The sequence below is a fragment of the Vipera ursinii genome (assembly GCF_947247035.1).
Source record: "Vipera ursinii genome assembly, chromosome: 1".
Classification (NCBI taxonomy): Eukaryota; Metazoa; Chordata; class Lepidosauria; order Squamata; family Viperidae; genus Vipera; species Vipera ursinii.
Window position 1 is genome coordinate 138785892 of NC_139512.1, and position 25527 is coordinate 138811418.

Consider the following 25527-nt stretch of genomic DNA (forward strand, 5'->3'; position numbering starts at 1 on the left):
CTTAAAGCCAACGGGGAAATTCACATTTGTGCAGACTATAAATGTACAATCAATAAGGCCCTTAAGCAACACGCTTGCCCTGTCCCAGTGGTCAATCACATTTTAGCTTCCTTGCAAGGGGGTACTATTTTTGCTAAATTAGATTTAGCACAGGCCTATCAGCAATTGCCGGTTGATGAGGCCACAGCTGCGGCTCAGACGATCGTGACTCACAGGGGGGCTTTCAAAGTAAAGCGTTTACAGTTTGGAGTCAGTGTTGCCCCAGGCATTTTTCAGGGGATCATGGAATGCACACTTAAAGGCATTCAGGGCCTCTGCCCTTATTTTGATGATGTTCTTATTGCTGGGGAATCTACAGAAGTGTTAGCCAGCAGGCTCAGGGCTGTCCTGCAGAGGCTTCGCGAAGCAGGCCTCAAATTAAAAAAGAGCAAATGTAGTATTGGGGTCCCTTCAACAGAATTTCTGGGATTTCAAATTGATGCTAATGGTATTCACCCTGCTGAATCCAAAGTGAAGGCTATTAAAATGGCTCCTAGTCCTAAATCCAAAGGAGAGCTACAAGCATTCCTGAGCCTTCTCAGTTTCTACCATGCCTTTCTGCCTAACAAGGCCACATTGGCAGAGCCTGTTCACAGGCTTTTAGATAAGAAAGCTCCATGGAAATGGACCGGCATGCATGAAAAAAGCTTCCAGGACTTAAAGGCATTTTTGTCAGATAAATCCACTGTAACTCATTTCAGAGAGTCTAAACCAGTCTGTTTAGCATGTGATGCATCTCCTTACAGGGTGGGGGCAGTTTTAAGTCATTTAGAAAAGAATGGAACACAGGTCCCTATAGCATTTTATTCTAGGACACTGTCCTCTGCTGAGTGTAACTACGCTTAAATTGACAAAGAGGCCCTAGCCATTGTTGCTGGAATAAAAACATTCCATGACTATTTATATGGCAGGGACTTCACAGTCTTTACAGACCACAAACCTCTACTGTGACTTTTCACAACAAACAACCCCCCACATACTTTCCCCAAGAATGCTGAGATGGTCTATTTTCTTATCTGCATACACTTTTAAATTGGTTCACAGACCTGGTAAAGAAATGGGCCATGCTGATGGCCTCAGCAGACTTCCACTGCCACTAATTGAACCAGACCCGCCCCCTGCAGCCAGAATTCTGTCCATACAGGACCTGCCTGAATTTCCTCTCCATGCTGGGGACATTGCTGCAGAAACAGCTACAGATAGAACACTTAGTAGAGTGCTTTCATGGGTACACACAGGGTGGTTGGTTAAAAGCCCAGGTTCTGAGTTTCAGAATTACTTTGTCAGAAGGCATGAGCTATCAGCCCACAGGGGGTGCATATTATGGGGAGTCATAATTCCCTCTTCCCTGAGATACAGGGTTTTACAGTCATTACATGAAGGCCATCCAGGCATTGTCAGAATGAAAGCTTTAGCAAGAAGCTACCTTTGGTGGCCTGGCCTTGACAAGGACATTGAGGCACACGTCCATGGTTGTTATACATGCCAGCAATCTAGGCCTGAAATGCCACAGGCTCCAGTTCACAGGTGGGAGGAGACGCACACTCCCTGGTCTAGAATTCACATAGACTACGCTGGGCCCTTTCAGGGACAGCTCTTCCTCATAGTGGTGGACAGCCACTCCAAATGGCTGGAAGTAATTCCAGTAGCTAACATGATTACTGCTAGTACCATCCAGGTGCTGAGAAACCTCATTGCCACACACGGGTTGCCAGATGTCTTAGTTTCAGACAATGGGGCCCAATTCACTGCTGCTGAATTTCAGGCCTTTCTCAGAGCAAATCTTATCAGACATGCAACGTCTGCCCCTTTTCACCCATCCACTAATGGTCAAGCTGAACCTATGGTGAGGACAACGAAGGAATCACTCAAGCACATTGTAACAGATGACTGGCATCACAGATTGGCAGATTTTCTACTCTGCCAGCATTCTACGCCCTGCACTGCTATAGGCAAAAGTCCTGCAGAACTACGTTGGGGGAGGCGACTGATCACTAAACTAGACAGGTTGCATCCAGATAGAGTGGCAGCAGAGGCCTTTTGACCAAAACCCCCTACGGGGCTGTAAATGGGCGATTGGGTCTGGGCCAGAAACTATGGACATGGGAATCTGTGGGTTCCTGGTAAAATTTCCAAATCATCTGGGCCCGTCTTACAAAGTGGGGCTGGAGGGAGGACGAGTTGTCAGACACCACATTGATCAACTCAGAAAATGGTTCCCAGAATGGCCACTAAGCAAGGACTGCATCATAAGTCCCTCCCAAGGTCCTCAAAATTGCAGCCCATACATGGACTCTCAAGACTCTTCCTTCATAACCAATGAGGAACTGAGCATAGAAGAGGGGAGTCCAGAAATGCAACATGGATCCCCTGAAGGAGCAAGCCAACCAGACTTCAACAACCGCTGTGCCTACTCTGCTGATCAGTCTGACTCTGGGATGGGCCAACCTGGAGAGGCCAGCCAGAGAGCATCTAATTCCTTTGACTCAGGTGCATCAAAGGACAATGGTCTACCTGGCCCACTGGGTAAGCTGGTAAACCACCAAGTGACTGGAACTCCGAGGCATTCCACAAGGGCACGCAAGCCTCCTTCTTACCTTGCTGATTACGTTGTAAAATAAAGAACTAGAATGTTGTATGTACTGTAACTTATCAATGTACTGAAAATACTGGAGCTATGATGTTAACTGTCTAGTGTACTGTCAATGAGAGCCTATTCATTCAGATGCTATGATGTTTAACTGTCTAGTGTGCTATCAATGAAAGCTTATTCATTCAGATGCTATAATGTTAACCCTGGTAACTTGTATTGTTTTTATTTAAGGTTGCTATGATGTTTAGTCTTGTTAATTGTATTAAGGCCAACTATTGCTATGATGTTGTCCGATCTAAGAGGGGAGGGGTGTTATGTATTGGGCTCAATTGTAATACCACGTGGTTAGCTGGAGCAGCTAACGGCTCTCCAGCAACCCAGACTCCAGGTCTCCAGTGCTGCTATTGGCTGTCCCTAGGTGGCAATGGTTGCTTTAAACCTATTGGCTGCCACCTAGGGGCTAGGTTATAAATTGCTGCTAGTTGCAGCCCAATTCTCAGTTCAGATTCTGCAAGCAATAAACCATGAGTTTTCCTGAACTAACTTGCTTTGTCTTCTGTCCTACGCCAAGAACTCGCGACATAACATGCAGCATTTATATTTCAGAAAAAAATTCAAATAAACCATTCATAATGTCTTTCACATTAGGAATAGATGACAAACAGCTCACATGCAGTGAAACTAACCTGTGCTAGATAAAATAGGATGTATTCTTTCATCTGTACTTTAATGACCAAATGCAGAAGGGTAACAAAATGTCACCTTTAATGTATATAACTAAGAAACCTGGTCTTCGATTAACACTGTAATGAAACACCTTCTTGCATACTAATTTGAAAACCTGAAGTGGATTCAAAAGAGATGGATGGAGCAAGAGGGACTCAGGCATCAAATTAGCTGCTCCAGAAAATGACCAAACTCATTATTACTGTTTAGGAAGTTGTTGAAAACTTGGTTCTTTAGCCAGGCATCCCAGTATTTAGATTTTGATTAGATTTTGATCAGTGGTGAGATTCAAATATGTGGACAACCGGTCCTCTGTATGGCTGCTGCTTCCAGAAGTCTGTTCTGGGCCAGGGCAGCCAAAACGTAGCTACCGGTTCTGCCAAACTGGTGCAAACCGGCTGAATCCCACCATTGATTTTGATTCTCTCTCTCTCTCTCTCTCTCTCTCTCTCTCTCTCTCTCTCTCTCTCTCTCTCTCTCTCTCTCTCCCACCTATCTCAACAAGACTCTGCAGTGAATGGAATTAAGGTAGATGATCAATTGTTTTTATTAACAATTGCAAACATTACAAGAATTAAAATAAAGAGCATCAAGTATTACTAACATGCTGGTAGTAATCCCTGATAGCTATATTATTATTACTATTTTGAAGTTGAATTGTGAATAGTTATTTGCAGCTTGTTGTGAATATTTTTTATTGCTTTTTTCAGTAGGTCAGATTCACTTTGAACTTATATAGAAGAAGGAAGCATCCCACAATGGAAAGGGGAGTTAATGATATTTCTTTCTTCCTGAAGTTTCCTATATCCTTTAAAATCTGTGTCAAAGTATTTTGCTGCTGGGAAAAAAAAGGAGAATCACAATGTGGTACCAGAAATATATTATACAATGTTGGAAGTCACTGAAAATGCTGTTGTTCCTGCTACTTACTGCACGGCTTACATAAGTAGAATTCCCTGTATATATAGAATTCTCAGTATATGTAAAAAGGCACCTGACAAACTCTGTATAAACTTCCCATTGCAAGAAAAGTAGCCACTATCTGATAATCACTGAGAATAGCTCTGAAGATGGTACAATAAATTCTGGGGCCAGCTGCAAAGTGCCATCTTAACTAGTTTAAACTTCAAGAGGAGAAATAAATCTCTACTACTAGTGTCTATTAGTACCTCTTTCCATATAGAAAAGTAAGAATAATACTGATATTCCCACCATTAGACACTAAAACCACTGCAATAGTAAAAATGAAAATTCAAAAGGCCATTTCATCTATTTCTGCTTTGTGTTTCTGATTTCTCATCTGCCATCAGTAATATTGGTTTGTTCATGGTATTCTTCCAACATTTATGGATCAGTATGATTTCTCGAATGCTTCTTAGAACACAGGTAATCCTCGACTTATGACCACAATTGAGCCCAAAATTTATGTTGCTAAGCGAGACAGTTGGGTGAATTTGCCCCATTTTATGACCTTATTTGCCACAGTTGTTAAGTGAAGCACTGCTGTTGTCAAGTTAATAACATGTTTGTAAAGTGAATCTGGCTTCCTTGTTGACTTTGCTTGTCAGAAAGTCGCAAAAGCTGATCACATGATACCAGGATGCTGCAAACATCATAATTATGAACCAATTGTCAAGCATCCAAAATTTGGTCACATGACTGGGGGGATCGTAAGTGTGAAAAACGATCATAAGTCACTTTTTTCAGATTGTAACTTTGAACAGTCTCTAAACAAATGGTTGTAAATCAAGGACTACCTGTAATGTGCTTGTTTTTAATCAATGTTGTTATTACAGGGAAATATTAATACTAAAGAGGAAAGAATGTTGAATAAAAAGTAAGACAAATTTATGGACATAAGTCTACATTTACTATTATATAAATGTTTTAACATACTTTTATTATTACAAATACAAAAGAATTTTAAAAATCAAGTATATCATTATTTAGTTATAAACATCATTTGTGAATTATATTTTTATATAAGGATTATTGTTATAATTAAAAAGAACACTGTATACATATATTTTGGGAGTGTATATATGAATATGAATGCATGTATATATCCATATATAAACCATCAATTATAATAGTGTATTTTAAACTATAAAATGTCATAAAATATTATAAAAATTTGATGGTGTCAGTGAGATAATAAATTTATTATGGATGAGTGCAAAATTTCCACACTACATAGACAGGAGAACAGCATTAACCTGACTTATATGAAGTGGTTTTATAATTTCCTTGCTAGAGCAGAAAATAATACATGTGCAGATTAAAATGCTTTAAAAAATATCTTGAGAAATGCAAAGAATGCTCTATTTAACTCAGTAGAATGGCTGATCTGTATAAAGAACATGCCTATATGTTGTATCTTGACAAAAAAAACAAGCTGTACTAACAGCTATAGAAAATGTTGTTGGGTGGCTTTGCCCAATTACTTTTTCACAGAGTTGTAGGAGAAAAAATGATGGGAATTCATTTTTGTCTAACCTGGGTTAAACAAAAGATGGGATATACTTTCAGCAAATAACTATAAAAATAGCCAGGAAAAGATGGGGGAAAATTCTCACCTCTGTCACAATTTAGTTCATCACTGTTATCCACACAATCTTGAATTCCATCACAAAGCCATCTGATAGGTATACAGTACGCTTTATTTTTACATTGAAATTGGTCTTCTTTACATTCGGTAACACAGTGCATCTGTATAAACATAGATTCATATGTGGCAGTGATTATTGCAAATCAAGGTAGCAGAAGTATAATCGGAACAACTAGAATTTAACAAAACCAGTTTAATAATTTAATCATTGGTATTTTTTATTGACAAGAGTATGTCATCACAGAATATAAAGTGTTACATTCACAATTTTCATCTGTAAATAATAATTAATATTCAAAAGCTCCTTGGCAACAAAGATTCCTTATACTTTTCCCTCTCGCCCACATCTCCATATACTCTCAATAAATACATTTTGAAGATTAGGGTATCTTGAAGGAAAATCTAGGGGATTAATCAGAATAGGGAGATCAAATAACATATTAATTCCTAGTTTATATAGTGGTCCAATTATTTTTTTGCAAGACACCAATAGATAATGCCCACTGATTCTTACACACAAAACAATCAGCCACACTGTTCTATAAACTGTCCTTTATTTATTAATGCATTATTTTGGGGAAACAAAATCATGTAACTGGGAAGCAACAATAGGCAAAATGAAACTATTTCAGTATAAACATTTTTTTTAAAAAAAATAAAGATAAAAATAAGAAAGGATTTATATACACTTATAATAAAAAAAATTACATGTGCAACCCAGAGCTATTTTTTTATTGTAAAAAAGGATTTAAATGCCTTTAAAAATAATTAGCCAAATATATCTTTAATGAACAGTATTTTAGAATTGGAGACTATCATCAGAAGAACACAATTGTTCCTTTTATCAATAAAAACATTAATGCTATTATTAAAATACAGAATTTTACTAACTATTGGACCTATGTTTTTAGGATAAATTACTGAGTCAAAAAGCTATTCCACAGTATTGTTATTTTAAATTCAAGTTTCTAAACTTGTAGATGAAAACTTTGGATCAGATTAAGATATTTAATGTCTTACTTCATCGGAACCATCAGGACAATCATATTCTCCATTGCATCTAAAAGATGCTGAGATACAGCCTCCATTGACACAGACATATTCACTTGAAGAGCAGGTTGGGGATACTGTTTAAGACATAACATTGAAAACAGGCAAATGAAATAACATAATTTCAAATTAATAGATACATTGCAGACACCATATTTGGGTGTACTTTTATCTTAAAAAACCTAGAAGATAATGGACCTCGATGTACATAATATGGTGAAGAATATGGACCAGTATATATTCTTATTTTTGTCCTCATACATCCACTCACTTGAACAACAGAATGGTAAAATGCAGTCACAAATACTGTTTGTGAATGATTTCTGTCATTATATACATTTATAAGTGGCTCTAGAGAAATCAATATTTCAGAAGAGATCAAATTTCTATAATTTTTATACAGATTTATTTCACTTTCAAAACTGCATACAGTGCAAATCTCATTCTTTGAATATTGAGGGAAAACAAACTATACTGCTCACACAGTATATCTGAACTGTTTTCATCTGTAATCAACACATTATTACAACATCTTTCTTCAAACTGTTACCTTGCATTATTATTGAATAATAATTATTTGAATAATTGAATAACAATAATTATTCAATTCCAGGTTGGCTTGAACATTGCACAACCTTACTGATGGAAAGGTGGCCCAATGTTTCAGAAAATTATCAGCTTAGGGAAGGATACTATCAAATCAATCAGAATTATCATATAAATTGCTAGTGTTTTTAAAATTTCTCAGCAACATTTTTTTTAAAAAAATGCGGTCAGTTCGCATTCAAAGACTCTACATTTTAAAAATACACTCAAGTATTAATGTTAAGGTACCAAAATACTGAAGGTAAAATACACTGTATCAAATCTATTTTGATTCCCAAAAGCCAATGGTAGAATTCTATGTGAAAGTGTATTATGATATGTTTCCATATTAAGGCTGTGTTTTATTCAAAAACAGTTTCTAAGAACTGAATGCATTTGGGTCAATATAAAAAGGGAAAAAATGACATTGCCATAGGTATATACTATAGGCCAACCAACCAAACAGAAGAAATAGATGAATTTTTTGCTAGTCAGTTAACTAAGGTATGTAGGAAGCACATCACAATAGTAATAGGACACTTTAATTACCCTGACATCATCTGAGAGACAAACTTTATCTCCCAAAAAGTAGAGAAGGGAACTAGGGGATCAGCCATATTGGACTTAATTCTTACTAACAGAGATGAAATAATGGATGGTATTGAAGCCACAGGAACCTTGGGGGGGGTGTCATGCAATATTGGAATGCAAGCACAAGCAATAGAACATAGTTAAGCTAAAGTCTTGGAATTTAAGAGAGCTAATTTCAATAAATTTAGAGAGAGCTTGGGAAGGATTCCATGGATGAGAATCCTCAAGGAGAAAACAACTCAAGAAGCTTGGGAAATTTTGGAAAGTGAGATTATAAAAGGCCAGTCTACCACAATACTAATGAAGAAGAAAAATAACAGCTCTCAAAAGTCAAAAATAACAAAAAAAAGCTTCTTTCAGCACATAAAAAACAAGAAAAAAGTTAAGGAAATGATTGATCCATTAGTGGGAGAAAGTGACAAGCAACAGGGAGAAGCAGAACTACTCAACTAGTTTTTTGCAACTGTCTTTACACAAAGGGATAAAACAGTCCAGCCTATCAAAAACAGTACCGTAAAAAACAGAATAGAAACACAAGTTAAGATAGGCAAGAAAACAGTAAGCAAGTTCCTGTCCACCCTAGTTGAGTTCAGATCACCAGGGCCAGATGGATTACACACCTAGGGTCTGAAGAAAGTGGCAAATGTGATCTCAGAACCAGTGAACTATATTTTTCAAAGATTTTGGAGCACTGGGGAACTACCAGTGGCCTGATAAAGAGCTGATGTAGTTCCCATCTTCAAAAAAGGAAAAAAATGACTGTATCTGGTTTAGGTATCATCGTAATAAATGCTTTTCTCCAGGTCTCGGGTGCCTTGACCCCCTCTAGTAATTCATTGCATACTTCCATCAGTGGCTGAATAAGCCAGTCTTTCAATGTCTTATAGTATTTTACTGTCAATCCGTCAGGTCCTGGTACCTTGCCAATTTGCATTTGATTAATTGCTGCCTCCAATTCTTGTCTTGTAATCCGGTAATTGAGTAGGGTCCTTTTCTCTTCAGAAATTTTCTGCCATCCATATTTGTCCAAAAACTGTTCTGTTTTAATTAAGTCCTCTTTTTCTTTCTTGTATAGCTGCTTATAATATTTCTGAAAACATTTCCTAATTTCTGCACGGTTCTCAATAGTCTTTTCCTCTTGCATTATCATAGTTATTGTAATTTGTTTTTGTCTCTTTTTCAACTGCCAAGCTAGTAACTTGCCACATTTATTTGCTGATTCAAAAGACCTTTGCTTCATCATTTTTATTTTCCATTCAATTTCTTGATTAATTATCTGAGAGAATTGTGATTGAAAGGCCTTTATTTCTTTTTGAACCTGTTGGTTCTTTGGATTGCTCCTCAATTTTTTCTCTTTCTCTTTCAATTGGTTCATGATGTTATCTTTCTTTTCATTTTGGTCCTTCTTCCTTATTACATTCTGTTGAATCAAAAAAACCCTCATAACCGCCTTACTTGCATCCCAAATGACCCTTTTTTCAATCTCTGTATTTAAATTTATCTCAAAATAGTCTCTTATGGTCTTTTGTGCCTTCTCAACGATCTGTTCACTTCTCAGCAAGGCATCATTCATTCTCCATCTAAGCAAACCCTGTAGAAACAGTTTTAATTCCAGCAGCACAGCATTATAGTCAGAAGAAGTCTTTGGGCAAATCTCTGATTTGTTTATTCTCGGGGCCAAATCTCTTGTTGTCCATATATAATCGAGGCGGGAACATGATTTATTTGCATCAGAGAAAAAGGTAAAGTCTTTCTCCAATGGATTTTTCAATCTCCAAGTATCAATCATATCAAAATTGTCCATCATTTCAAAGAAAGTCTTTGGTAGTCTTCCGTCATTAGAAATCTTCTGTCTTTGTGTTCTATCCATCAATGTGGAGACTACTCCATTCAAGTCTCCCATCAAGATTATCTTATAATCCATATAATCCAAAAGTACATCGTGTATCTTCTTGTAAAATTCAGCCTTACCTTCATTTGGTGCGTAAATTCCAAGCATCAACAACTTATCGCTTTGTGCTGTTACTTCAACTGCAACATATCTTCCCTCCTCATCTTTAAACAATAATTTTGCTTCAAATTTCTCTTTAACATAAATCACTACTCCTCATTTCTTAACTTTATCTGCCGAAATAAATTCTTGACCTAATCTTTTATTTTGCAAAATTTTTGTATGAGTTCTCATCACATGTGTTTCTTGTAGGCATATCACATCCAAATTCTGTTTTTGCAACACGTGATGGATTTGATTTCTTTTAGGTTTTGAATTTAAACCATTCACATTCCATAATAAAATTCTTAGTGCCATATTGTTTTACTGTACTGCTCTTGGCTTAGCTGCTGCCCCAGCTCCTAGAGGCCCTACATCAAAAAGAGGTGGTAATTCCAGTTGTGCGCCAGGTCTTGCTCCTGCTTCCGATTCAAGATCTTTTACGATCTTCTCCAGAAATCTTTCCTTCTCTCCCAATGTTCGAATTCGAATCTTCTTCTGTTGGTATTTAAAATATAATCCTTCAGGGAATTCCCAACGGAAGTAGATCCCTTTCTTTCTTAGGGCACTAAACAAATCTGTATAATTGCTTCTTAAATCCAAGAAGAATTTTGGGATAACCTTAAAAAGGACCACCTGTTGCTCTTGGACTTTCAAATTCTTTTGATAGTGAAGGTCCAAAATTTTATCTCTTTGTTCTTTAGTTTGAAAAACCACCATACAATCACTTATAAATTTCAAATCTCTCTTCACCAAAGCTGAAACCAACGTCCTGTCTAAAGGATTTAATTTTGCAGTCGCTCCCAAACACATTCCCACGGAAACCATTATATGCAGAGTTGAATCCAGCCTGACCAAAATTAACCCTGACGACGCCAACAAAATCAGACTCGAAGTTACCAACATCCTCTGCACCAGCAAACCACCCAAAAGCAACTTACCCAAAGAGGAACAGACAGCACTACTTAACCTAAAAAAAGACACCAGCATAATCATTCTGCCAGCAGACAAAGGCAACGCCACGGTGGTAATGAACTCATCTGACTACCATACCAAATTATCCAACCTACTCCGAGACTCCACATACAAACTCCTCAAGACAGATCCCACCACCTACCTGGAAAAAACCACAAAATCCAAAATAAAAGCCACCCCCATCAGTAAAGAGATCCAGCAAACAATCATTCCCAGAGAAAAATCATCCAGATGTCCTAAGCTCTATGGTCTGCCCAAGATACACAAAGAAGGAACCCCACTCAGACCCATAGTCAGCTCCATAAGCTCACCTCTACAAAATCTAGCCAAATTTCTTGCCAAACAACTACAGCCCTACGCAAATTCCATCACCTCACACGTACAAAACTCATTCCAATTCATAGAGATCATAAGTAAACTAAACTTACAGTCCTGTGACCTACTTGTGAGCTTCGATGTCGTATCCCTCTTCACCCAAGTGCCAATCAAAGAAGCCTTGACAGCTATCCTAAATAAATACAACCCCCCAAAACACATCCTAGATCTGACCAACCACTGCCTATCTAACACATACTTCATCTACAATGGACAAAGATACAAACAAATGGAAGGAGCACCCATGGGATCACCCCTTTCACCTGTCATCGCAAACCTCTACATGGAACACTTTGAAACCCTCGCTCTAGAAAAATCCAACCACAAACCCAAACTCTGGCTCAGATACGTAGATGACACCTTCGTAATCTGGCCACACGGCAAAGAAAAACTGGATGACTTCCTCACACACCTCAATAGCCTACACCCCAAAATATAATTCACCATGGAAACAGAAGCTAACAATCAACTTCCCTTCCTTGATGTCTTAGTCTACAAGAAATCCAACGGCTCCCTAGGACACACTATCTACCATAAAAAAACACACACAAACCGCTATCTGAACGCACTCTCACACCACCACCCAGCACAGATCAACTCTGTAGCCAAGACACTCATCTCCAGAACAAAACACCTAGCTGACGAACAACACCTAAAAACCGAACTACACACTCTCACTAATGTACTAACATCCAATGAATTCCAAAGAAACACGATTACCAACTTAATCCGAAGAGAGACACCCACAAAAACCCAAGACAGAGAACAAGAAAATGGCAAAGCCCTCCTCCCATAATTAAAAGGGACCACAGACAGAATCAGCAAGATCCTCCAAAAACACAACATCAAAACAGCATTCTACACAGACAGAAAAATATCCACCATCCTAAGAAACCCTAAAGACATAACTGGGTTAGAAAACCAAGGAGTATACGAAATCCCATGAACCACCTGCCCCACCACATACATCGGACAAACCAACAGAAGAATAAGTGCATGCATTGAAGAGCACAAAAACTCACTCAGAAAGGGAGAACAAACTTCATCCCTGTTCCAACACTTTGAAGCCACGGGACATGAAATTGATTTTAAAAAAACCAAAACTATCGCCAAAATTGAACATTTTAACAACAGAATAATCAGAGAAGCCATTGAGATAGAAAAACGCCCCCACAGCATGAACAAACGAGATGATACCTCTCGCCTACCAGCCATTTGGAAACCCGCCTTGATTGACAGACGAGTCCCAACCACCAAGAATGATACCAGACCCAAACTCATGATAACATCACATGACATCACCACCACACAACCATTCAAAAAGGAAATCTGAACTCACAATGATAACGACGCACAACCACAAAACAGAAACCTAACTACAGTTGCAACATCAGCCACTTTAAACCCCTCCAAACCACACAATAAGCAAACTGACACCCACTACAAAAACATGGCACCACCACAAACACGAAGCTGAACAAAAGCAGCACAACTCACCAGCTCAGGTCTAAGGCTGGCAGCTGAGACCAGCCCATCCACTCAAAACACCCCCCCACCCAATCAGAACACACACCCCATTCAAAACACACTCCCACCCAATCAGAACACACCTAATCCCCCACCCAATCAGAGCACACCTCCACCCACAGAACACACCCCCTCTGGCAGTTTAAAAAAGAGGAACAAACAGCCACTACCACATGCTTCTCCCAGAAGAAGGAAGCTGAAGCCACCAGCCTGAGGATGACGGATGGGATTCCAATTTATGGTCATTTAATTTTGGGCATACATTCAGAAAGAAATGTAATATTATTTTTCATATAATGGCATAAGTTTTCAGATAATTAATAATGGGTATATGATTACCTGATTCACAATTCTTCTCATCCTCTCCCAATATGCAGTCATCATATCCATCACATTTCCATTTTGCTGCTATGCAATGACCATTGGAGCACTGAAACTGGTCTTTTAAGCAGTCAGAGTCACAATATCTCTGATATAAAAACAGTGCAACTAATTTAATTAATATAATAGCAATCAAATGTATTTGCAAGTAAAAGCTGGCCTTAAAGTTATTGGAGAATTCTTTGATTTTACAACTGCAATAAGAAGTCTCACAAGTGTCAATAGTTTTAACAGTTACAAAAATAACTATCTTTTAAAAAAGACTGACATAATTACATTTATTTTGCTCTTGTGTTTTTTTTTAATATATTCTACCTTTCCTCAAAGCAGTGAGCAAGGATAGCAGTATAAGCTATTGTATCACATGTAACATTTTGAGTAGTGGAAATACATTTACCCTCAATGCTTATAGGGTTAAATCTTAAACTTGTTGTTTCTTTAGATGAAGGACATATTAATCTCAATTGAATCATATCTGTTAGCATTTTCCCTATAACATTTACTAATTCATCACAACAGATCTCCTACTTTTCCAGAGCAGCCAGTGTAGGAGGTGGGTCTGTCTATTTCTTGTTTGTGTCCAGTTCACATGTCTTTACCAGTAATTCTGAACCATTATATATCCATAAATCAACAGATTCTTTTTTAAAAAAATGCGTTTTTGACAGATTTAGCTATCTCTGTGTATTAGTCATTGAAACATAATGTTCATGGGGCAAGTTCTGGAACTGCTCACATTTTCCAGCAATTGGGCTTAGAAAGAATTTTTGGGCAACAGCAAGCTTATTTGATCAGAAATAAATATGTATTTCATTGTAAACTACCCAGGGTCATTTAGGTGAGATGGGTAGTATAGAAATTTGATAAACAAAATAATAATAAAAAATTGCCTACATTTTTAAAACAATTTTAGGCTAAAAAGTATTCTGTAAAGTCTTGCTGCCACAGTCCCAGAATGATGACAGTATTTATAATATGAAATTATCTCTTCTCATTCTGGTTTTATTTCTTGGCAATGAAGTGTCTTAAGGACCATTATAGCCCATCACTTTCTCACTGGACCAATTAGTTAAAAAAAACCTTTTAATTAAAGATAGTATTGCCTAAATAGATGTTATGATTTCTTTTGAAAAGTAAAGACTGTTGTGCTGATGTAAAGAATTATAGTTTATTTTTGAGCCCAATCCACCATTGTTATTTATATTTGTCTTCTTTACTTTTTCTCTTTGTCCTCTGTCATTTACCCATCTCACTCCAGATTTTCTCCTCCCCAATACCCTTATTAGGAAGTACCATACTGAAATACAGATAATCTCTCCTTTCATCATATTCCTCATATTCATTTATCTGGAAATAAAACCACCTATCTTTGTGTTTGGACAGAGTATTAAGAAGGTGAAGAATATTTCCCAGTTTTCTTTTCTCTCAGTTATTCATTTTTGCCTGTTAAAATGCAGTCTTTTCCTCCTCCAAGCATCTAGAAATCAAAATGCAGCCTCTTCACTTGCTGCCACAAGGCCATTCACATTACTCAGGCATTATCCAGGTATCATGATGGAGCATGTCATCAGGGCAACCTTTTCTCCATGGGTATTGTACAGATGGGACGTCAGTATGCGTGACAGATTTTGTTTTACTATCTATTGGCCATTATTGTCTCTGCTCCAAACAATAAGAATTACTTTTATTCAGGGATCATCCTTCCCAATTAATTGCCAACTCACTGATTTTTAAATTTAAAAAAAATGTTTTTGTGGTTTTTCTAAGTAAACTACCCAAAGTAATGCATACTGTAATCTTTTATACCTTGCAGATGATATCTTCCAAGTGACCTATAGTCTTCCCTCTTGATTTCTTGCACTGTTATGACTACCTGATTCCTCATGATGTACCTCCAGTAAGAAACAAAACAGATGACTTGGAAATCTACAACCAAATACTACTTTACCTCATCTGAACCATCTGCACAGTCATAATCACCATCACACCAGAATCTTGCAGACATGCAGTCTCCATTTGAGCAGTGAAAATCCTTCTGAGTGCATGTCTGTGGTTCTGAAAAAAGAAAGAAATTCTCTAAAGTCTAATCCTTTCAACTCCTTCTTTCTCTCAGTTCTTAAACAGGAACATACTACCTGCTTGTTACTGAAATATAAATGATGAACGGAGAAATAGGAAGCTGAGGTGCTATGCATGCTGCCTTGAACTTCTGATAGAACAGTGGGATATAAATCCAATATAAGAATAAATACTCTGCTTCCACTCTGGTTCCTCTACAACTGATATTTGCTGCTTAATGTTCCCAACTCGGAAATCACACTGAGTTTTCAAAACTGACATCCTTTGATAAATTTGGTTTCTATGAATTATCCATTCACTTTTTAAAGGCAAGAAATTAATGGCCATCATCACATTTTATGGTTGAATTCCTCAGGTTATATATGGATTCTGGCAAAGAAATGCTTTCTTTTGCCTGCTTTAAATCTTCCTCTAATCAAATTCCCTTGATAGCTCCCAGTCCTAGTGCTTTAAAAGAGGGGGGGGGAACCTCTCCTAATCACTTTCTACAGATCATAGATACCATACTTTAAACTGAAGGGAACGAAAATTCTTACTTCTTAAAAGCAGAAAGAAAAGGAGCTGAGCACAATTCCTAAGAGAATCATGGGTTTTCCACTAATTTATCCCTGAGGTGAATTGGGCTGACAGATGTTTCTTCAAGTCATCCCCTGAAACTTATAGTCAAGTGGAAACACCTGAGTCACTGGGATCTAAGTTGAACACCTTAGTCATTATGTTCCTCTTCATATAGATTTTAATTAGGAGGAGGAAAACTGGAATTTATGTCCTGTACAACTGAAATACAAAAATGACTTGGAATGCCAAAAGCATGACAAAAATGCCTTGAATGCCTTACAAGGATTCTAATAATCTGCTGGAACCAAAACACCAAAGACACTTTTTATTAAGTCATTTCTTTCTGCAATAAAATCCTGCCTCAATCCATAGAAATTCCAAGTGATTTACAAAAAGGTAAAACATTATAAAACAATAATTAACACTATCCAATTACTATAGTAACAGTAGATTACTTTAACCACAGTTTCACCATAACTTGACATAAGGGCATTGCAGTGTTGGATTTTTTAAAAACTTCAGCCAAATTCCTAATGGACTCTACAGTGGAATTTCCCTTGTTCCCAATTGCTATACCATAATTTCACTGAACTATCCACTATGACCCTAATTATGACATAAACTATAGGCACGTTAAACACATCAATTGATATTTGAATTAGCTTACTTTATCCCCCAATGTACATGTGTTTACACTGCTTTAAACAACATTTCATTTGCCATTTGGTTGACAATTCACCCAATTTGAAGAGTTCCTTCTGGACTTTTTCACAGCCATTTTTGTAGATTGAATTGTTTGGCATCTTCTGCAAACCATGTCAGATCACTGTTTACTCCTAAATCAGGATAATTGATCAAAATGAAAAGCACTGGTCTCAGCATAGATCCTTGAGAGTTTCTACTTACTCCACTGGAAAAATTGGTAATTTATTCCTATACTGCTTGCTGTCTCTCTGACTAATTAGCAATCCAAAATAATGGCAGGACTGCTTTAGTCATAACAAAAAAGCTTTTGATAAGGAATTTTATCAAAAACTTTGGACAATCCTCTGATAATTTATAGGCTTCAAAAATGTGGCAAAAATTGTTGTATAGTTCAACTGATTTCGCTATAGGTATGATGAAGTGGCTTCTTGTCTGCAATTTTAATAATAATCTATTTTAGTATATTAGCAAAAAAAATCAATATATTTAGAATTTACCTCTTCAAATATTTTTGCTATTGTAGATTAAAATGGCAACACATTAGGAATTGACTTAAGTACTAGGACTTCCAGTGAGGACATGCAAACAAAATGTCTGTAAAGGAGCAGGGATTGCCAAACAGATGCTGAATTGTGGCTGGCAAAATTCTCTGAAGAAATGAGAGATTGTGAGACTGCCCACATGTACTCCAGAGAGACATTCCTCAGTAGTAGACTTCAGGAGCCATGGTCAGTTTAATCAAGTATCTAGGAATTGAGGGATTCCATCTAAGCTCACAGTCATAATGTAGCCTCTATGGACAGAAAGCTTGACTAGGCATTCTTTTGAATAATTTTGTAATGTTTTTTGAATATTAAGAACATTCAGAACAAGTTTTTATCACATTTACTGAGTCAGTCTCCTCCTTAATGAAACAAGTTTTAAGTATAAGTTTTTTTTAAAAAAATACTTTTTGGAATAAAGAGCAAAAGGGTATTTAAAATGTTGATTTTGGAAAGTTAAAAATAGACTAAAGGTCCAGATGGATTTGAAATAAAACTTTGAAATTAATTATAACAATCTTTCCTGTGGGAAAATTATTATTGTTTGGATTCCTTAGTTGGGAAAAGGGTAGGAAAGAGTAGGAAAACATGTTAGGATGGGACTTTAAGGTTGGACCTTAGAAATTGCTAGCATAAATTAAAGTTTTCAACTAAATGAGAACAATACTTAAAGTTATCTTGTTAATACAAAATGGAGTAAACTATTGTACTTTTTAAATGATATTTGTGAATAATGGACTCAGAAGTTAATTTTAAGAACATCTGGAACAGATGGAGTGTAAATGATATTACAGATGAGCAAGCTCTGCCAAACTAGATTGAAATAATTAGATTTGAGTGTGGGCTTAAAAATGACAACTTTCAAGAATGATATGGAAAAAGATATTATATTGCACGTACAATGAAACCAGTTTATGTGTTAATAATTAAAAGGGATATAGAAGTAACAAACCAGAAGAGTGAGTTGGATACATCTTTTAATTTATATTAGTTTTTTGTTTTCAATTGTAATCTTTCATAAAATTATTATAAAATTGGGAATTATTTAAGCGCCCATAATATTTTAATGAGGCTAGAACATTTTTAGAAAAAATAAATTATTAAAATAGAAAATTATAATCAGCAGATTTTATCTTTAATATTATTAATCATTTATCTAAAGTACTAAGGTAAAATAAATGTCTTTTAAAAATAGCAGAAACAAGACTATAATAGTGCTTTCCCTTTTTTGGTAGAATGATTTACAAATTTACAATTGTTTGAGAGTTGCAGTTCGATTCTCACCAGGCTCAAGGTTGACTCAGCCTTCCATCTTTCCCAGGTCGGTAAAATGAGGACCCAGACTGTTGGGGGCAATAGGCTGATTCTGTAAACCGCTTAGAGAGGGCTGTAAAGCACTTTGAAGCGATATATAAATCTAAGTGCTATTGCTAAGTGCTACTGCTATGACATTACTTACTGCAGTTTTCTTCATCAGAATTGTCACCACAATCATTTTGACTATCACATCGCCAATGATCTGGAATGCAGTTGCTATTCTTACACTGGTATTCATGAGGACCACATGTCTTTTTATCTGTCACAAAAATTTATACTATTTTTGTTAATATACTTCTAAATATGCATGACTGTAAATAAGAAAAATGCATTGCAAATTACCAATTATCACATTTTAAACAACATTTCAGAAGTAGAAGCAATAAATACTAAAAAAAAGGAATCATACTACAATGCAAACTTTATAAGGAGAAGGGGAGAGAAAGAAAGAGAAAGAATAAATTTTGGATTAAATCTTTTGCTAAATAAACTAAATTTCTGGGTTGCATCAGTATAATTTAGGTAAATTTTGGGATAAACCAATTTTATTCTATTAACACTCCTAGATAAAAGAGTCTATTTTGGCACTGAACTGCACTAAGAAATAATGCAGCAAAATGTGTCATCCTCAATCTTTCATCGAATTTATGAATTCATCTGACAGTAAATAACATAATGTATTAACATCATTATGACATTACATTATAATCTGATATTCTTCTGTTAGTGAAAGTAAGGAGAAGAAGAAAATGATCAAAGGCAAGGTGCATTAATTCAGTTAGAGTGGCAATAAGTGCACAATTGGAAGATCTGAAGTTAGGGACAAATCTTTAAGAGCAGAAACAGACTAGAAGTCCTCCAAGGTCCCTTATTGTGTTATTCTGCTAAGAATCAATCTATGAGGTCATAATCAATCAACAAACAATCAATGTTCTGATTGATGGGTGGCCATGTCAATTAGATAAATAAATATTATAAGGCATTATAAGCAAAATGATTCTTCAGGTTGATAGCCAATAATGTTATTTTTCTAAATATACCAATCATACGGAAAATTAAATTTCCTATTAGTTGTTTAGAGTACTCACCACAATTTGCTTCATCAGATCCATCAGCACAGTCTGGATCCTCATCACACACCCATAGTTTAGAAATACAGTGCTTTGTGGTTTTACACTGAAAATGGTCAGGAGAACAGCTGTTTTCCGCTTTAAAATAAAAGATGGAAGAGGTGTATTTATAAAATGAATTAAGATGATCAGTCAATATCAAAAAGAGTTTTTAAATTCAATATATCTTTTTGAGTGCCTTTTTAACCCAGCTATTAAAAATAAACTATTACTTCAAAATAATTTATCAAAGTAAATTCAGCAATATACTTTATTGCAAGGTACAGTACTTTAATGAAATATATTATATTTGATTAATATAAGGAAACACTAACAGGTCCTTTTATAATGAATTTAAATCTCTTATTAACTGATATATATATATTTTTATGTCTTTGAGGTTGACTGCCTGGACTAGTCCCTGCTGTTTTCATAGCTAGGGATTTTTTCTTTTGTTTTTGTTTTGAAATTGCCATTCTCTCCTTCCTAGGGTTGAAATAAAGTAATTAGTCTCAAGTTGCACAGCTGTCTTGGTATCTAAGGCAGGACTAGAACTTACAGCCTCTTGGTTTCTAGCCTAGTGCCTTAACCACTACCCCAAACTCACTCTCATATATGGTTACTCAAAAGTAAATCAAATTGGACAAGTTTTTCCCCATCATATAGGATCCTACTTTTAATTATTTTACTTTAATATAATTTAGTAATTTAATCTATTTTAGGACTTGAATTTGACTAGACATGTGGAAAATAGCATTTATAGAAATAAACTATATACAACTTTTTTTAAAAAAAACAACAACATTCTTTTGAATGTTTCCTGTCATTGATATTAGTATTAGCTAGCATACTTTGGTAAGAGCCAACAGTATCTTTTTTTTTTAATCCCATTTATATCCCGCCCTTCTCCAAAGACTCAGGGCGGCTTACAATCTAAAGCACAAATAAATGTTCTTAGCAATAGCCTTCATTCTATGTATATGCCTGCTTATTAGGGCTTTTGCCCACCCCCAAGCCGCATTATTACAAAGTCAGCTTATTGCCCCCAACAATCTGGGTCCTCATTTTACCTACCTCGGAAGGATGGAAGGCTGAGTCAACCTTGAGCCTGGTGGGACGCAAACCTGCACTAATTGCAGGCAGCTGGTGTTACTTAAGGAGGCATTAGCCCACTGCTCCACCAAGGCTCTGCCCAACATCTGGATCTTAACAGACTATGACATATTTTGTTTCTTACCATAGATATTCCCAGATATTCAGCTGGATATTATTCCCTCTGTGCTAATTAAAACCGTTATATTATAAAACCGCATGTAAACCAGGACATTGTTGTTTGTTCCAGAAAACAGCTGTTAAAAATAGTTGCTTAGTAATATCTTTTACTATCTACATATTTACATAAATTTAGAGACTGACTAAAAGTATAATTGCATACAACAGCAGACTGATGATCCCAAACCCTAAATCGGTGAATAACCTGACCTGGAAATTTCATATAAAAGTTGGGAGGGGAAAAAAAGAGTGTTAAGTCCTGTAGAATCCCACAGATAAAAGGCATTCACCTCCTCCATCAGTATTGACTAGATATGACTATAGAGAAAGGAAAACAGCATCCAGAAATACGTATACTGTAATTAATAATACTGAAATTTGCTAAGTGCAGAATTCCCTAAGGTATGTTGGCTTCTTGAAGAAGGGACATACCAGTAGTGCCCTTTCCTCAATAAGCTGATACTACCACACAAAACCAATCTGAGGTCATTTTGTGGGAAGCTTTAGGCTGTAGGGACCTGAGTTTAATAAACAGGTGATTAAGACACCTGGTTCTAATAAACAAGAGGCTGAATTCAGAATGTGAAAGATCCTGCTCACTTCATCAGGAGTCTCCAGACAAACCCCATAATACCAAGCTAAGGCACCTGAACTGGACTTGCCCAGCAAATTGAAAGGCAATCAGAGAGAGATCTGACCACAGTAGTGGACTGATGGAAACACCCTTTATTAGCAAAGCACATTACAGTTGTCCCAGGACAAAAACCAGGTCCAAACTGCAAACACTAATATGCATTGGTTCCTTGATGACTTGGGACGGGTCTGTAGTTGCTATGTAGGGGAAGAACTCCTGATCTGGCCCCTGTTGAAAGACATTTGGTAGCAAAATGAAATCTCCAAGGACTAACCAGCCATGGGGTCTCCATAGCCAACCTGGCAAAATAAGGTAAAAAAATAGATAGTATAGAGAATCAGGGAGATGAGGGGAATCAGGGAAATAGGCAAGAACTGTTATATGAGCTAAGAAGTTGAAACATTCCTTAGGTCCTGGGAAACAAGATAGCATTCGGAAATGTTCAGGAAGGTTCTTTCAAAATTCACTAGGATATAAGAGAGAAGTGAGGTAAAGCACAGACAGGCTTACGAGGATCTAGCCTATCACAATAAAGTACAGTTCTAGTCTTCCTGTGGAATATGTTTTGTACTCTGATGTAGCTGAAGAGCTAATAAGCAGAGACGGTGTTCTGCAGCAGGGTGGGTGATATAACAACAATAATCCCAAATGTTTTCTATAGCCCATTTTCATCTAGAGGGTTTCACATTCAGTTATCTACAGCACAGGGCCACTGAGAGCCCTCAACAATTTATGAATGATAACAACCACCTTTCCCCACTTTCTTGGGTCCTTGGCTATTGTTAAACTCCTAAATTGGGAAGGTGCATTTCCAAACCCAAATCTGGCCAGATATATTTCCTTCCTCTGGGCTCTCCAGGTCTCAATTATACTTATTACTTTGGCTGTTCTATCCATGTGGACATCTCCATGTGGAGATTTATTACAAACCAACCTGATATTCAGAAGCAACATCAGGAGCCCAAGGCCCCCAAGGATCTGTTATCCCAGTATAGAATAGAATACTAAGGCCTGGACATTGGACTACTCTCAATTAGCAGTCTCAGCATGCCTAGGAAAGACTCACACTCAGATTTCCACCATACCTATCCTTGCTTGTCACATTTTCAATATTTTTGCCTGCCTTTTCTTCCAGTTCCTTCCATTCCTTGCTCTCACCTCTCAAAACAAAACACTCTTAACTCCCATTCATTCATCTGCTCTTACCCCACCCCTCAATGAACCTACACAAACAACTATAGTCCCTCTAATCCTTCATAAAAACAGCAGATACCCCATCTGGTCATTTCTGTATTCAGGCACTCAGCAGCCTGTATGATATGTAGGTTCTGTGACAGCTCTACTATCCATCCCATCATTCCCTAACCACCTTCCCATCATAAGTGGACAAAAAAATATTACAGTCATAGGTTAGTTGCTTGGGTAACAAAGACTCTAGTTCAGAAGTCCAGCAGAGAGATTTCAATAGGCCAGTGCTTAGGGGGTCAACATAAATGGCAGCTAGCCAAAGCTATTTGAGGCATCCAAATAATTTAGGTGGGTCCTAGAAAAATCATCCACCAGCATTCTTTATTCACTCCAGCTCCTTCTTACCCTACAATAGGACGCTCCCTCAAATTTTTCGTCTCTGGCAAAGAAGTATCCTATGGGTCTGGGCTACCCTCTATATATGCCTATGCAAAATATCTATGTGTCCTGGAATCATCTTTAGCTTTCTGTTTTATGACCAATATGTCTTTTTATATGCCATGATTGCTATGTTTGAGATTTCTGAATTTTTACACATCTGAGAAGATGACTTACGACAATCTCTTTCGTCTTCTTCATCACCACAATTATCTTGTCCATTACACCTGAGATTTATTGGGATACATTTTTTATTCTTGGTGCACTTAAACTGACCTGGTAGGCAAACATGTGTGTCTGGAGGTTGGGGATAGGGAAGGAAAGAAAAGAAGGTAACAACATTAAAAACATGCATACAAATAATCCTCATATCATATTGTTTTTCTTAATTAAGAATTACATTTTTTTTATTAACCATTAATTGTTATTATAATTTAAACATTCATTAAAATTATATTTTAATATATTCAATAAAAAGCAAAATTTTGATAGAACATGTATAGTACAGCATTGTGTCCACCCTAACACTACTTTAAAAAGTGTAAGATGGATTTCTTGCTATAACTATTGCACAAGTACTAGTCAAATAACTAGTACAGGATCTAAATAGTAATGAATTATGAAAGCATTTGCAAAATGGTTGTACAAGAAGAATAACATTGAACAACATAAAATAACAGGGTTGGAAGGGACCTTGGATGTCTTCTAGTCCAACCCCCTGCTCAAGCAAGACCCTATACCAGGGGTGTCAAACTGCTGGCCCGCGGGCCGGATGTGTCATGCAGAAGCCGTGCCCACCCTATTGCTGGCAATGGCAAACCAGTCCCGATATGTTGCACGATGTCACGTGACATCGCAAGTTTGACATGTCTGCCCTATACCATTCTGAGCAAATGGTTGTTCAATCTCTTCTTGCAAAACTCCAGTGATGGACCACCCATAATTTCTGGAGGCAAGCTGTTCAAACTGATTGTTTTCATTGCCAAGAAATTCCTCCTTATTTCTAAATTGGATCACTTTTTAATGATCTTCCACTTATTACTTCTTGTCCTGCCCAAAATTGCTTTGGAGAATAGATTGACCCTTTCGTTTTTTCGACAGGCTCTCAAGTATTAGAAGACTGCTAACATGCCACCCCTGGTCCTTCCTTTTGATAGACTAGATATAGACTAGCTAGTTCCTGTATGGTTCAGCCTTGTCATCTTTGCTGCTCTTTTCTGTACACTTTCTACAGTATAAGCATCATTTTTCTAATCATCATGACTGAACTGGATATAGTGTTCCAAGCATGGTCTTACCAGTGCAATATAAATCGGTACTATCATTTCATGTGATCTCAGTACTATCCTTCTGTTGATGCAGCTTTTGAGTGCATTAGTTTTTTTTGATAGGTCTAGCACACTGCTGGCTCATATTCAGCGGTTGTCCACTAGGACACCTAGCTCTCTCTCATACTACTACTGTTAATCTACATACCACTTATTCTATACCTGTGCACTTGGCTTTTCTTGCCTAGGTGTAAGATCTTATTTTTCTCACCACTGAATTGTATTTTGTTAGATAGGGCTCAATCTGAGTCTGTCTTCTAAAACAGACATGACAAACTCGCAACGTCACGTGATGTCGCACAATGTATTGGAGCTTTTACCCCATTGCCAGCAATGGGGTGGGCACAGTTTTGTGAGGCGTCCATCCCACAGGCCAGCAGTTTGACACCCCTGTTCTAAAGTGTTGGCTATTCCCCCAGCTTGGTGTCACCTGCAAATTTGATGAGTTCCCCTTTCCTTGTCTAAATCATTTGTGGATATGTTGAAGAGCCCTGGGCCTAAGTCAGAAACTTAACTGTACTCACTGCATGGTTCCCTCCATTTAGATGAGGTTCCATTGAGGACTACAGGTTGAGTGTCATTGATTAGCCAGCTGTGAATCCCTGTGGTGGTGATGTTATGTATCCCACATTTTTCTATCTTACTGAGAAGTAGGCTGTGATCTACTTTGTCAAATGTCTTTCAGAAGTCTAAATAAATTAGGTCCACAACTTTTCCCCTGATCCACTAATTTAGTCACATCAAACAAGGCAATAAGGTTTGTCCAGAATTGTTTTTCTTCTCTTTAGTATTGTGTTAGACTGGGCTTTTACATTTTTCAGCGCATCTTGAGTTGTTTTCCTCTTTAGGATTTCTATTCATGGAATTCTTCCTAAAATCTTTCCTAAACTCTAAGTTCCAAGTTTTCTGAAGTTGGC

The 25527-nt window shown here is 37.0% G+C and overlaps 1 protein-coding gene across 1 annotated transcript in view; it reads right to left on the bottom strand.

Moving 5' to 3' along the window:
- The window catches only part of LRP1B (LDL receptor related protein 1B), a gene marked incomplete at both ends in the record, with an annotated part of 936568 nt that overhangs the window by 58700 nt on the left and 852341 nt on the right, over window positions 1–25527 (bottom strand). The window contains 7 exon segments of the mRNA XM_083348746.1: window positions 5935–6067; window positions 6987–7093; window positions 13399–13528; window positions 15389–15495; window positions 18784–18900; window positions 19730–19849; window positions 23460–23579. Of these exon segments, the coding sequence (XP_083204872.1) occupies window positions 5935–6067; window positions 6987–7093; window positions 13399–13528; window positions 15389–15495; window positions 18784–18900; window positions 19730–19849; window positions 23460–23579 (834 nt within the window).